Source organism: Pelecanus crispus, chromosome 6 (assembly GCF_030463565.1).
Source record: "Pelecanus crispus isolate bPelCri1 chromosome 6, bPelCri1.pri, whole genome shotgun sequence".
Taxonomy (NCBI): Eukaryota; Metazoa; Chordata; class Aves; order Pelecaniformes; family Pelecanidae; genus Pelecanus; species Pelecanus crispus.
This window is the reverse complement of record NC_134648.1, coordinates 35,195,768-35,210,758: the sequence shown is the minus strand read 5'-3', so window position 1 is coordinate 35,210,758 and position 14,991 is coordinate 35,195,768. Positions and strand designations below refer to the sequence as shown.

Genomic DNA, 14,991 nt, shown 5'->3' with positions numbered 1-14,991 from the left:
CAGCTTCCCTCTGCATGTGAAGCAGTGACTCTGAAGTGGAAAGGGAGACAAAGAAGACGGCTTGTTGTCCACGGCCAACTGTTGCTTACATCTGTTAGATGTTATGTTCAGCTTGCTCAGAAAAGCAGTTTTATGTGGGCTAGAATGTTTATAAAAGCAGACTGAGGCTAGCCTTTTCACTAAACGAAGCTTGCAAGTGGCCTTTTAAAATATGCTGATGGAAGCCCAGATGATTGCAAAGGACAGACCACCAACTCCTCTAGATACTGCTGCTGTACATGACATTCACAATTCGGTCTTTCCCTGTACTTTATAGGTGGAGCTACAGCTGACATCTGGGTGTTTTTTTCAACAGTTATTTCTCTGTGCATTTAGTGAAGTGAGGTTAGCTTAAAAAAAATTTGTCAGTTCCTGTGCAGGGACCCTTTCTGGAAACTATAATGTATGTTTTTTTCTTGTGGAATGAGAAGGTCAGTTAACTTGTGCATATGAGACAGTTGCCAACCTGTTGATGTTTAGACCTTGCTGCAAGATACAAGTTTTCTTATTTGTAAAACATGCCTAATTTAAGTGGTTGCTCTGTTTCTTTTAAACTGTTGCACCAGTGCTGTTACTTTACTGTTAATTCCTATTGTCTGTTCAAGAGATGCCAGAGAATTGTTGAGCAAGTTTCTGATACTGGTATCAGGCTAATTGCTTCCCCCCACGCACCTCTGGCATTTGTAGGAACTAACACTTGTGTGTCTATGTTTTTTATTTAAAATGTTTGGCTTTAGTGGAAAAGGAAATTGGTAACAGTGGAAGGTGGAGCGAATGGATTTAGCATGTTGTTTTGCGGCAAAGTTTTAGACTGCAAAGGCAAAAGGAGAACAGCTTTGGTGAGGATGATTGCTGACTCTTGAAAGACTAAATTGTGTGTCAGATTGACAAAATGGGGGAAACCAAATTTAATCTTAAGAGTACAGTAATAAAGGGATTGGGTGAATTCCTTTTGAGAAACTCACTTGAAAATAGATTAAACGAACATGAAAATCCTCTGCTGTTGGAAGTAATTTTAAATCCTCATCTCACAGTTTGGTGGGTTTTGCATATTAATTTCGCTATCCTGTAAGCTCTTGTAGCTGATCTCTTTGTGCTGCTGCTTGGAGCACTATGTTACAGGTAAAAACATGAAGAGGATGACTTTTAAACTAGCTTGCTTTATACTAATTCTAATAACCTTTACTTAATCAATTCACTCTGAGGGAACCTTGTCTTCAGAGACAGGAAATTGCTTGAGGATTACTGGCTGTGGCAGGACCTTCATATTTATTTGCAAAATGTCGGGGGGGGGGGGGGGCGGGGCGGGAATCAGTCTTCCTTTAAAGGCAGTTGAAGCTGCAGTTGCTGTGCTTTTCCTGTGAGGCTGAGTAGAGGTCACTGGGAATTCTGTGCTAGAATGGTTTTTTTCTTGACAAATAGTTTGATCGCTTGAGCATACTTGCACAGGATGCTTGGAGATGCATCAAAACCCCAAGCAAAGCAGTGACAAGTTTCCCAAGTGGATGTACAACATTGCTTGGCTGCTGCTGGCTTGGCAGAGTTGTTTCCTACCCTGCATATAGCAAAAAGCTAAATGTGCCTGCTCTAAAATGCCCTTTTTAGAGGAAATAGGGACCAATCTTCCACTTCTCAGCTCTGTGTATGCAAGAGGAGTGTGGGGAAGAGGTGTTTGGGGCAGCACATGTGGTATCCTTTATGTTCATTGCCCAGTCTGTTGACATTGAATATAAGCATGCTGGAGAAGTAACAAAATGCAGAAATCCAATGAAGACTCTATACTCTCTTCCTCGTCTTGCTTGTGTTTCATGGAAGCCTGCCTGGTAGCTAGCCCATTCAGGGGGTGGAGGACTATGACCAGAACCAGGAGGGAGGCAGCACCTGGGAGCAGTGTGCTTGGCTGAGGGACAGCAGCCAGTATGTATTGCTTTTCAGGGTCACTGGCAGGATGCTTCAACTGTAGCTTCTGGTCCTAGTGGTAAAGAGGCATTGCCTGTGCCTTTATCTGGGGTCTGTCTTTGCACATGTGGGTATCGGGAAGGAATCTGATCTTTGGGAGGATTTTTCCCTGGAGTTTTGAGGTAGACTGGACAAAGCCTAGCTGTGCTTTTGCTGTCCTGGGTGGTCTAGTGAAAAAGCCAAGGTGTGAGGCAGAAGGTTAAATAACTTGTATCCTCTAACTTTTGGGTGTATCTCCTTCTGACCTAGCATTGGCACATGTGTGATTCTTGCCTGCATGCAGCAGCACTTTGTAGCATTTCTCACAGTTGCGTGCAACTGTAAGATTTACTGCCAGAGCAAGTTGCTGACTCTTGCTGTCCTGCTTTGAACAACTTTTTCCCCTTTTGGCTTTGATTTCATTTGACTTCCTCTAACTAGACAAGCCTGTGTTGCCTTTGGTGGAGCACTCTAACCCAGCTTTCTGGCTTTTAATCTGCATGGAAACAGGATGCTCAGAGCCCTGATTTAGCAGGAGGGTTTAGATCTAGAACACCTCTATGCATAGTAAATTCTTTCTGCCGCTCTTTAATGGGGATTGAAAATGGAGCAAGCCTGTGCAATAACTTGGCCCAACATGTTGTACAGGCTGCTCGTTTAAGTCAGAGTGGTTCCACACACTATAGGCTTCGGCAGCAGAGCTGAGGTGGGAGTTTTCTTACCTCTCCCCGGCTGATGCTTCCACTGGTCCCAGAGCTGTGCTGATGCAAGGACCCAGTTTCCCCAGCAAACTCCTGGAAGTTGCATCACCATTGTGGAGGGGATGGCTAGCTGCAAAGTGGGCATGGGAGCAGCAGCATGGGAGTGTCCAGTCACCAGGAGCAAGGAGGTATCCTTCAGCCAAGGTAGCAGCGCAAGCCTGTAAGTGCTCAGATGGCGGAGGGACAGGACTCAACCCCAGCTGGCTCTGCAAAGGGGCAGCGCTGTTGTACAAGGGGCAGGCTAGACTATGGGTCAGTAAAGGCTGAGGAACCATTGCTGCTATATAAACAAGGTGCTGAGAGCTGCTGAATGAACAGTTACAACAGGGTAGTGCTCCTTGGCTGCCTCAAGACCCTTTGCTTAATACTTTCTTTGAGTTTCTGTTTGGTAGTGGCTGGCCAGAGGCCTCTCGTCGGGGAGCTGAGGAATCGGATCCCTGTGACACTTGCAGGGTGGGTGCTGTGAGATAGGTGCAGGAGACTGGGGGTGTGCTCCCCTTCCTGCTGCAGGTCAGAGCATCCTGGGTCCCACCTCTGGGCTGTCCTAGTTCCAGCAAACAGTGTCCATAGAGATGTTTTTTATTTTTTTTTTCACTAATAGTCATGCTTTGTAAAGTGTAAATGTCGCTGAGTCAAGTGAGGGAGAAGCTGAAGCTTCAAATTGACCTTCTATTGAGATGCAATTTACAGGTTTTATTTATGACAGGTTTTATTCTGTGGACTCTTACTTCCCTGCTCTTCTTCCTGGCATGCTTCTCTCCCACCCCAGTTTAATGGTGGAAATCTTTAATGTGCAACCTTTTGGTGGTTGTAGGTCTCGGGAAGCCAGTTTGTCACCCTATTAGAAAGGGACCTGTCCTGGGGATTCTGCTTGGAGTGCTTGGTCTCCTCATGGTGTGCATGTTAGGTGCCCTGATGACATGTAATGAGCAGCGATCCTTCTTGGAGCGCCTCTCTGGCTTGATGCTCCTAGCTTGTGCTGCTCAAATGAGAATATAATTACAACTGATCCCTTGTTAGAAAATCAAATTAAGCATAGCCTGTTGAGGGAAGCCAGTTAGAGAAAAGGCTGTGGGGGTCTTCTGCATAATGATGTGTGCTTTCTGTGAGCTGGTAATTGTGAGAGTGATTTAAAAGAAAGGAAGCTGTTAGGACTCTTATTTCCCACCCCCTCTTCTCTCAGCCCTTGAGTACTGACTTTTGAGATTAATTTATGGCACCCTGCCTAGAGTCTGAAAGGCTTAGGTCGAGTAAGTGGGGTGGAAGCTGGTGTGCCTGCTGCCAGTGAGGGTGTCCAGCTGGGGAGCCTGCCCGGGCCACCTTCTGCAGCTGCCCTCGACCATGGCCTCACAGGACCAGGTCAGCGTGCAGGTGGTGTGCTAGTCATCCTACAGTTTTGGTTGCAAGGGGTTTGAATGGCAACACAAAACTTGAATTTTCCTTTTTCAGTTGTACGCTGGCAAGTGTGATGTGGCCGGGCTCTGTGGAGTGAAATGTGCCAATGCCACTGTGATCGGTCTCTGCCCCAGTGAGGGTTTGTGGCAATACACATGCATCTATGTTAGCACAGTGCATCCTAAATGGGAAAAGCAATAGGAAACATCTAATGACTTTGCTGCTACTAAGAAAGAAAAGTAAAGGAAAATAGTGAGCTAACAGATATAAAACTGAGCCATGGTGCTGAGACCTTTTTAAGGCCTGCTCCCCCCCCCCCCCCCCCATCTATTAAAGCAGTTCTCTGTTGTGTTAGAATCCCAAATACAGTCTTAGTCAGAACCAGAATTTGCAATTGCTTTTTAACTTTCTCAGTTTGGTCAATGATACTAGGCTGTTGGAAGATAAAGTTTTTAGAGGACTTAAGGGGTAGTCTTATTTCCCAGGGTCTTTTTGTGTGTGTGTGTGTGTGTGTTTTTCTTTGAAAAGACCTTTGTGCTGCCAGACATTCAAACATCAAGGATTTGTTAGCGTGGAAGGTTCTGATATTACATGTCTATTGTGGAGCATTTTCTATATGAACTGTGATACAAATAATAAGCACTGCACAGCAATTGTCATCATCCTTTGGAAGTGGGTGAGTAGATGTTTGCATATCTGGGATGGCAGCTTCTAAACAAGTTGTGTCTCACAGCTGTGCTTTTAGGAATACATGTAAGACTGCCTCCATCTTCTAGTATAGTTCCTTATTTAAATGTCACACTGGTTCATTGAAGTTTATATGTAGAGGGCTTTGATAGGAAAAAGATTTCCCGAATGGGTGTCCTCTTCAAATGGCTGTGCTGCCTGGTGGTATTGCAGCTGTGTGTATAGCAGACTGATGCTTTTAGACACATCAGTTGAAATGAAAGCACAACAAGTGGTAAGAATGGGGAGAAGCACGTTCTAGTAGTGAGGGATTATAAAATAAGCCTTTACTGTACCTGGGCCTTGTGGTGCGTTCCCTGGAACAGGTTAACACAACTGCATAAATGAGAAAAGCATCCTGGATATACAAGTGGCCTTACTAATCTAGTGCTGTTTCGAGAACCCTGTTCTTACTGAAAATAACATTTCAAGCTTGTATGTGGTTTTGAGAGGTTCTGCCTTTGCATGGCTTTTTTTTATTTTCCTTCCCTGAAGCCATTTCAGCTTACTGTGAGTTTTCTTTTTTAGGACTTATTATTTTTGGAAAGTGTTCTGGAACATTTTGTGCATATGGTCCTCTGTAAATGTACTGTTGTACTGATTAAAGCTGAAAGTATGAAACCTAGACTTTCTGATGCAGTGCAGCAGGGGAAAAATGCTGAAACAATAGTTTCCAAAGGGAATGCTTTTCCAAATAAAGACATATTTAAAAAAAAAAAAACCCAAACAAACCCAAAACTGGGAAAGATTGCATGTGAGATGTATTCTCCACTATCCCCCAATCTCTACTGTCTCACATAGATTGCATAGATGCCAGTATGCTTAAAAAAAAAAAAAAAATTCCTTATAGCAGATCCAGCCCTTTTTTTTAAAAAAAAAAAAAAATAACTGGTTTCTCTTCATTCACTGGTGATGTGACCCCATTGCTATAAGCATTTTTTGTAATAGGACAGAAATCTGCCGTGCATTGGAGTTGTGTCCATTAACCTGTCTAGCTCTCTACCCTGCCCCTCCATGGCTCTGCTTTTCCTTCCTGCTGGTGCCTGGAAGCTCACAGTAACTAGCTTCTTCCTTATTTGGAAGGACAGTCGGATTTTGATCTCTTCCCTTCCCCCTGCCAAGTAAAACAGAAAAAGTTTCCAGTGAAATTCTGTGACTTTCAAGGAAACTTCTTAAAATTTGGGGAGCTAATGATATCTAGGGCTTTCTCTCAGAATTACCAAGGCAAGGAAAATTGGATGATTTTTTTTTCCCCAGTCATAAAACTCGAATCTTCTGTGACTGTCAGACCTGGCATGACAACCGCAGTACTTGGAAATGGGGAAGGATCTTCACAAGACTGAGACTGTTTCTAACAATTTGTTTCTGAAAGTATGAGAGTGGTATTTATAAGAATGAAAACTGGGTCCTAGAGCAAGCTCTGCTGTGGAGTGATCTCTACTGTGTCACAGGATGGGAAAGCAAGTCAATTGAACAGAAAACATTTTATGGCTGAAAGGCTATGATGTGAAACAATGTTACTACATGTTGATATATCAGAGTACCTTGCTAAGTTTGTCCTCGGCAGTCAGGTGTCTGATGCGGTGCAGTGACGTTCATGTTTTGGAGGCCTACTCTGATGTCTTCTTGGGAAGGTGGAATTTATGGCTGCAGTGCACAGATTTATTTAGAAGACCAGCGTGGCTGGTTGGTTGGTTCTTAAATCTTTAATATACCATGCAAAAGGACGGCAGTTTAAACTGCAGGAGATGCAAATCTGTGAACTAAGACTGACAATGATGTAGCAATGGACTTTTGAAGTGTGCAGTGAAAATATGCTTGCTCTGGTTTTCCTGGAGGGATCCAGGAGCCCCTTACTTGGCTGACTTATGCCCAATGAATTCATCTTCCATACAAAATGTCTTCAGAACACCCACATATGTCTTGTGGTTCTCGAGGGGATACTGCATAGAAGATTGCTGGGGTTCAGGGTCTGAGGTGTCATCTTCTTTCTGGCACTTCTTGGATGTGCACAAAGAGGCTCTAGGTCTCTTTTCATGTTCATTTTCATTGGCTGGATAAGTAGGAACAGAGGAAGCTGGCAAGCAAGGTGTCCTGAGCAGCGGCAGTGTGTTGGGGTCCTTATGCTTAAAAATTGCCCTGTGCATCACAGTGGGCTGAGGAATAGTAAACCAGTAGGCGTTAATCTGCAACTGACTTCAGAGTTTGCATTATGCAATGGACAGTGAAAGGGTACTGAATACCACCCCTTTTCCCCCTTGGCAACCTTGCACCTCTTCTTTACACCTTGAAATGTCTGTTCCTTCCTTGTTGCTTACCTCTAAGGGGACTGTTGGAGTTGCAGCTTGTTTGGTCCACTCGGGAATACCTTTGAGCCTGCTGTGCATTTCTCTTTGGGCTGCAGCAGGGAAGAAGCTCATACACAAAGGCTTGCACCCAACTCCTAGCATGGAAGGGAAATAGATGGAGGAAGGAAGTGGTCCCTGCCTTTAGCCCACAGAAGAATATGCTTGGCTAACCTCAGGATGACTTCTTGAGGAATGTCAAGTGAGATAAGGAGGTAAGCAAGGGAAGGGTACAAAAACATGATCTAGATGCAAATAGAACTTTAGACTGTGATAGGAGTTTTGCTTCTTTCTGAGCAAACTGTGATGTTCCCTCTTGAAAATGGGAGTTCTGCATCACCAACAATTGTGCTGGTGTTCTAGAAACCTTCAATGAGAGAGAGGAGGTGAAAGCTATAACGAGGTATTTACGTGAAAGAAACTGCTGAATTTCAGGTCATAGGACAAACCCTGTGCCGCAGCTGGGGAATGAGGAAGGGAGCCCAACAATTCAGGTCCCACTACAGGGGGAATTTGCAGGAGCTTTTGCAGGTTTGCAGGAGGATGTATGCTGATTCCAGTGTCCAGAATAAGCTGCTCAGTCTGCCCCAGTGATTCCTCTCTCTAGCAGGGGTATGTGCAGTTCAGCCCTCTGCTTTATGCTGTGCATGTGCTATGCAGAAATCTGCCTCTTTATGATTCAAAGATGAAGGCGTAAAATGAAGCTACCAAACACACATGTTCTAAATCATCTGGTTACTTTGTGTGTATGTGGCAGGGGGGAGTGGTACATGGGTTGTTTGGGTTTTTTTACTTCCTCTCTTTCTCCTTTTCCAATTATCCTGGGTAATTGAGAGTTGGCTGTGCTGAAAAGTCAGATGATTAAGATTTTTCTAAACTGCCTGCAGGTAACTTTGAATTCTTTGTTTTTTTCTTTGTGTCTAGTTTAACTGAACAGTTTAATTGAACTGAGAAGTTATCCCAAAATGCTAAAAATACAATTCTGTTTCTAAAAGCTTTGAATTAAACTGGTTTAGCTACAGAAAGTAAGTAGAATTAGGGATTTCTTTCCTCTGCTGGCACTGGGACTTGATTTTTCTGTAATTTTTCTTATCAAGCAGCCAAGAGGATGACTGTTCTGTTTTAAAGCTTGACTGCTCATTCAAAGCAGACAAAATAAGGATACAGCAAACCCAGCAACTAAGACTAAAGGTTAAATCCTCTGAACCACACTGCTCACGTTAGGTTCCACCTGCAGCGTGACCATGAGGCAAGAACAATCCTTGTGCTTAGCCTTTTAAAAGGCATGCTGTGCACACCCATCACTCATCCTGCTGCCAAGATCTTTGCTGTGTGCATTCAAGAAATGGCAAACAATTTCTGAGTATTATTCCGTGAGGGGGAAACTGTGTGGATGAAATAGACGTCTCTGATGTTCATGAGGATAGCTAATTTTCTTTTGGCAATTTTCAAATATGGTTTTTAAAAGCAAGCCAGTAGCATTCCAAACATACTGAACACTTCCCTAAACAAACTGTGAAGAATCCAGGTTGAGTACCTGTTTTCCAGCAATGGTGACACAGGACATAGCTGTGCCAGGCATCTTGAGCAACTGGAGAGCCTTAGACTGCACCATCCACTGCCCTGACATCCCATGTCTTTGGCGCACCAGAACTACCCAAATCTGGTTTTCTTTCATGTCTTGAGCATATGACCTTCCAAAGAACACTTTTCCATGGGGACCTAGGAGTCCTGCTATGACTAAACGGGTAAAAATCAGAAAATATGTATGCATGCTTACAAAGGGATCTTGGATGAAGGGATATGAGTCGGCAGCTTCTGAAGGTCTAGAAGATAAATGGCAGAGGTCCCCAAACAGCTTAGCTTAGAAAAAGCTCCTGCCATATGCAAGTGTGTCATCTTTGGAAATGGATGATTGTGGTTTAAGAGCGAGCAGAAAGTCTGGCCTGCGTGGTTTCAGTGGAACCTGATGTATGCTTCAGGGAGTTCATGCAGAAGCGAGCTACTGCTTGTTGTGTGCGCAGGGCTGGTCATGCAGTGAGGGGGACTGATGCTGAAGCATCACTGGGAAGGTTGCTTGATGACAAGATTTCAAGAAAAGAAAGAGCTGGGGATGGCAGTAACCTGGGAGCAATGAGTACTTTTTCCCTTGTTCATAGCATTCCCTGAGAGGGTGTGTGCCTGTTGACTTTGTGGCCATAGAGGATAGTTTATTTTCTTATCTGTATTTAATAGGTGTTTTTCAAAGTGCACATTAAAAAGAAAGGAGGAAAAAAAAAAAACCCAGCACCCTCTGACTGATATACTGTTAACAGAGAAGAATCTCCTTTCCCTTTTTTACAGTACTTATGGGAACTGCTGTCTATACTAAATACTAGCTTTGAAAACATCTCTGTTTAAACTTAATCCTACCATAACCCTTCAGCCTAGGCTGTGGCATGTGAAACGGGTCTGAAGTGTCCTCACTCCGTATACTTGTGCTACTGGTGGCTTCTGCCTCATCATTTCTAGGATCCTTTAAAGAAACCAGCCCATTCCTTAATGCTGTATGTAAACAGGGAATTGCTTTGATTCATGTAAGCCCATGAATTGTTAAGCTATCTCCCTGAGAGTATGTCTCTGACAAATGTGTGTGCTCTACAATGCACTCTAGTTAACTTCTGGAGGTGGAGGCCTGAAGAGTTGTTAGGAAAGCTGCTTCCCCCTGAGCTGTAGGTATAAGGAATGTGCTAAAACAACAGTCAACTTTCAGAGAGTTGAATGTCTGTCTAAATAGCTTCCCAACCACCAGCTCCCCTCTGGGAAGAAAGGATATCTTCTTATCTAGCCAGAATCTCTTTCATCTTCTAATTTTGCCAAGGAAAAGTCAAGTCTGGGAACAAGTTTTGTAACTTGGCTGAAGCCCAAGGGAGGATCCTCACAGGTGGTACCTGTGCCCGTTGTCCTCTAACAATTCCAAGGAGTTTATCAATGCTATCTTCCGCTAAATGGTTTTGCTGCCTTTGTGTCTCCTTCAAATCCCACACTGAACCAAATCAGCTTAGTGGGATGTTACTGTAGGCATAGCAGCAGCAATTTACAACATTCCTTGTGAGGCAGCCCCGTGCCTCTGACAGACAGGATCCCTGATAAACTGGGACTCAAGTGACTTGGTAGCTGAAAAGAGATGGGGAAACTGTGCCTGACTTTAGAAGAAAGGAAAGAAACAGCACTGTACTTTGGAGCAATGTATTAGTGAATCGAGAACAAGCAATAATTGATTCCCCCAGAAGATACTCTTGTTTAGGTATCTCTAACTTGGTTGTTGTTCAGAGACCAGAACTGGACTGCTGGCTTACATGTGCAATCTTTGGGGGAGGAAAATGCCGCTGGGGCAAGGTAGTACACCTCAGGCGGCTCAGCAAATTCTGTGATAATTGTGTGCCCTCTTCTCTACCTCTCCTTCTGGCCACTGATATGTCACCTGGCAAGCACTGTTCCAAGGGCAGGGAAGGCCACTTTTAAAAGATACCTCAGCAAGACTTGCAGAGTTTGTTATACTAATGAGGCTTCATTAAATTGGAATGGGGAGGGCAGACCTGTCTTGATCTAATCAGAAGGGCAATTTGCTGAAGATGGTGCATTGCTTTGTCAGAGCTGTAATTCAGTGTGGAGCAGTGACTCTTAGAAGAAAGCAGCCAGCTGTTGGCCTGGAGTATAGGCCAGACGCTGGCATCTTCGAATTGAATATAAACTTAAAATCCTTGCTGGAGATCTGGTTTGAGAGGAGGGGGCAGATGCGCAGACTGGCTGGCTTGACTTTCTTCACAGAGGATTATTTTTTTAATTCAGTGATCTAATTGTTGCTGAAGGAATTCCAGCAGGTGAGTGGCGGCATCCTTACTCCTTTCTGCATGGCAGGAGTTTGGCGAACAAAGCATCGGCTCCTTGTCTGTAGAAGACATGAGAAATCTATGGGCTGTGCTACAGGGATAGAATGGGATAGCTTCACTTCTCTCCCTCCCCCTCCAAATGAAGCAAGAAACAAAAGGGGCAGACACAGAGTTTATTGTAGTGTCAGCTTCAGACTTGCCACATGGCAGTTTAAATGTCATCTTGATATGACATTTCAAGGCGGGGGTGTATGCAGACAAAGAATTTGTCTTTGGTAGAGACTAATTGACTTGAAAGATCCAAATTTTAAAGATAGCCCTTTTGTGAAGTAAATATGAGTAAAGTAGTGACATGGAACTACGGAAACCCTCTTTTCACTAGGATGACTTCCAAGTTTAATGACAAATCTACATATTCCCTCCTGTAGTGCAGCTTCTTTTTTGTCTTAGTAATTGGAAATGTTGAGTGTGGCTGTTTGAGTCTTGTGTTTCTCTGGTCAGTGCTGGCTTGTTGACTTCATATCAGAAGTACTCAAGGATCTGAAAGTCATACTAGCTTCCCTAGGAGTAGGAACACTAACCCAGGTCTCACAGGGTACAAAAGAGTATGATACCTGCCTCTGCACCTCTCAAATTTGTTTGGAGTTATCCAGCAGTTTTGAATTTCTATGGGAAACTTGGCCAAAAAAAAGTAACCCCCCCTTCAGTATGAATATCCATTTAACTGAAGACGCTGTGGCTGAATGGGGTTTCACTCAAAATTAAAAGTATTCCTGTGGTCAAATGTAAAGAAATATACTTCTGCAATTTTTTTTTTTTTCCCCTGAGAGCTTTAGATGTTTGTGTAAGGAATAGCATAATGGAAGTGTTGATATGTGTTTCCATGTGGGTGTTTTTACTTTTTTTATTTTTCACTCCATCACTCACCCAGTTTTCTCCTTCGTCCTTTGCAAAACTAGTACATGCAGATTGTTAGTCCCAACTTTCTTTCATGAGCATTGAAGTTACATATGACATTGTTATTTGTCCAGGTCCAAAGTCACCATTGAAGGTCTTGCAGGCTAAAACCATATTAGGTTGGAGGGACGTATTCTGCTGGGTCTTTTTCCTTCATTAAAAATAGGGGTTCAACTTTTTGCTTTCTTGATTTCCCAACTGCACTTTGTGTGTTTGTGCATGAGTCTGTTTTTGCTGTGATAGTGCCTGATAGGCTATGGCTGAATCCCTCAGTCCTCAGGTATGAGTGGTGTCACATCCTGCAATTTTAATTGCTGTGCTCTGTACTGTCAGAACATTATACCTGAGGTTTGCAAGCTGTTTTACATTCCTCCTTATAAGCGTGTGTTTGCCTGCCTGCTGGCTGGCTGTCAGGTTTGCTGTGCCTCTCCAGGTGGCTGAAGAAGCATTTGATTTATTTATCCTAGCTGTGTAGTACAGTCTGCTCTGTCTTGGAGACCTTCTGAAAGGTGGTGGGGGTGTAGGAAGGCTGGTTCTCTTGAAGTTCTTTTGAAACAAATTTTCCAGATGCTGTATCCTCTGGGGTTGTCTTGAAAGGAAAACCTAAAATTAATTGTAGGCTAGGCAGTCTTCACACCTGAAATATTAGAGGGTGAGTGAAAAGTTCTGGTCTCTCTAATGCAGTTCCTTTTAGTATTTCCTATATGGAAGATTGCCTTTTCTGCTCCTGTTACCTTGTGAACTGTGAATACTTGGTAAGATTCCTAAATGCTAGAACACGCAAAAGGCTGATCTTGTTTGTTTCTGAATTTCCCCCTTTCCTCCCCTCCCTGTATGTTGTAGGTGTTTGGCTCAACACTTACTGTTTCTTTCTTTGTCTTTTGTTTTTGTAGACCGAGGTGCTCCTGATCAACCAGATCTTTTGGGAATTTTTTGAAAAGAAACTTTGGTGGGTAAAAGATGTGCCATGGAATGGTAGCACCAAAGAGCAACACAGGATCATCTCTTGCCTTGACTAGCCATGGGTTATTACTTCTGCTAGTTATCTTTGGTACCTTTATCTTGGAAGCACAGGCCACAGGTAAGTGAAACCTTTGCAGATGCTGCAGGGGGGGAGATGTATGCAAGTACGGATGTGGCCTTATATTTTTATGGGGAAGCTGGTGATGGTTGATGCATTTGTGTATATCTTCCAGTACTCACAGGAAAAATTCCATTGCTACTTGTTAAGCAGAGGGCAATGTCTGAACTGAACAAGTCTTGCATATTAGTAAATAAATTCTTGTACTTTACCCTGTCATTTTGATTCCCCCAGCTTTTTTCCCCTCCATCTTCATCTCTTCTCTGCAGCTGGGGGCACTTGGACTGTCTCAAGAGCATGGACCACATTTTGGTTGCGTGAGATTGTCATGTAAACACTCTTATCTGTATGCCCTGTAGCAACTGCTCATGTGAAGTAGTTTTGGAAGCACGGACTGCCTTCAGCTCTTTGCACAGCCAATGAATCTGTTCAGTGTTTTCTTGTGTGCTGTCTTCTGACAACTCCACCTGCTAACTGTACCCCTCTATTAGATCCTCTTTGCAGCTTGAGTTTTTCCCTCACCCCTTTCTAACTTCTTGTTGTTTATCTGATGGACAAGTGTTGTGAATAATGTAAATAGCAGTGTGATGGGATGATATGTAAAATTTCAGCAAAGATAAGGGGATCTGCATTTTAGAAATGAGTGGAAGAAGAAAATACACTAGATACTCACAAGGTAGTACATGATGTGAAGTATGTGCTTATTTACACAGTATACCCTGAAATATGCCAGCCGTGATGTAGTTTTTGTCTGTAGCGAGATGCCTGATTGTAAGTGGCATGGGATGGAAGGAATAACTTTGTGTGCACTTGCACAGAACTTTGAAGGAGGTTAGTCCCAACAAATCACATAGACTTGATTTCAGCAGCTGTTGCAATGTAGAACAATAGCTTGCCTTTGAAACAAAACCTCAGTTCTCAACATAACTCTTAAAAAGTCCTATTTATTTGACATATGTCACCTGAAAACGTCCCATGACCAACACTCCTCAGCATCAGTGAAGCTTGAATTGGCCTCTGTGTGGTAGAGCAGAATAAATGTTAGTTGCCAGATGCACTCAAAGCTGAGGTAATCCTGTATGGAAAAGTCTGGTGCTGGAAACTGCTGGAGGACAAGTTGATGTCCTTTTAGTATTTCTGTCTCTTCAAGTTGGAAGGGAGAGGCTGCTGAAATCAGATATCCTAGACTTGTATGTCTTCCTGGCCTGATTGTGGCTTTGAGGGGTGAGGGGACACATGTGAGACAGTAACAAATTGGCAAGAACAGGTAGTGAGAGTGGGAAAGGGACAAGGTCTTTTTGGATCTGGTCTATCCTTTTTTTTTTTTTTTTTTTTTTCTCCAGTCTCGTTGTTATTGGTGATAATGTCACTGCCTCAGATGTAGGCCTGTCAGATATGCCTCCCAGCCTGGGGCTGGAGCGCACCATCTCCATCTGAAACTCCCATTACACACTGCAGCACCTTCAACTGAGTCTGTAATCTGTATGCAAATGCCTTGTGCATTTGGGCTGCACAGGGCTGCTGGATGGGGAAAGGCAGACACAATACTGGCAAGCCTTTTTAGTATAATTCTTGAAGCATCCAGTCGCATTAACAAAAGCACTAGTTAAGCATGTCAGAAGACCCGAGAGTGGTTCTGCATTGTTTCCCTTTTTTGTTCCTTTTGCTTCAGGACCTGAAACCAGCTGTGGTAAACTGATCAAGGCAGATCATCAGCTAAATAGGATTATAGTGGCTAGGCATGAACAGTTTCCTGTAGGGGAAGTGAGAAAGTGAGTCCGTGTGGAGGGGAGCCCATGATCATAGCAGAGGGCAAGACATGTAGGGGAAAAAACCCTGGGGGAGGGGAAGAGCTCCCTGAGGAGCACTTCCATGTA

General features: G+C 43.6%; 1 protein-coding gene across 4 annotated transcripts in view; it reads left to right on the top strand.

Annotated features, from left to right (window-relative positions):
• The window catches only part of SUSD6 (sushi domain containing 6), a 90,840-nt gene that overhangs the window by 25,058 nt on the left and 50,791 nt on the right, over positions 1-14,991 (top strand). For all 4 annotated transcript variants that reach the window (XM_075711847.1, XM_075711844.1, XM_075711846.1 and 1 more), the window contains exon 3: positions 12,927-13,114. In XM_075711847.1, coding sequence (XP_075567962.1) covers positions 12,994-13,114 — 121 coding nt within the window. In that variant the 5' untranslated portion in view covers positions 12,927-12,993. The remainder of the gene's footprint in view (positions 1-12,926; positions 13,115-14,991) is intronic.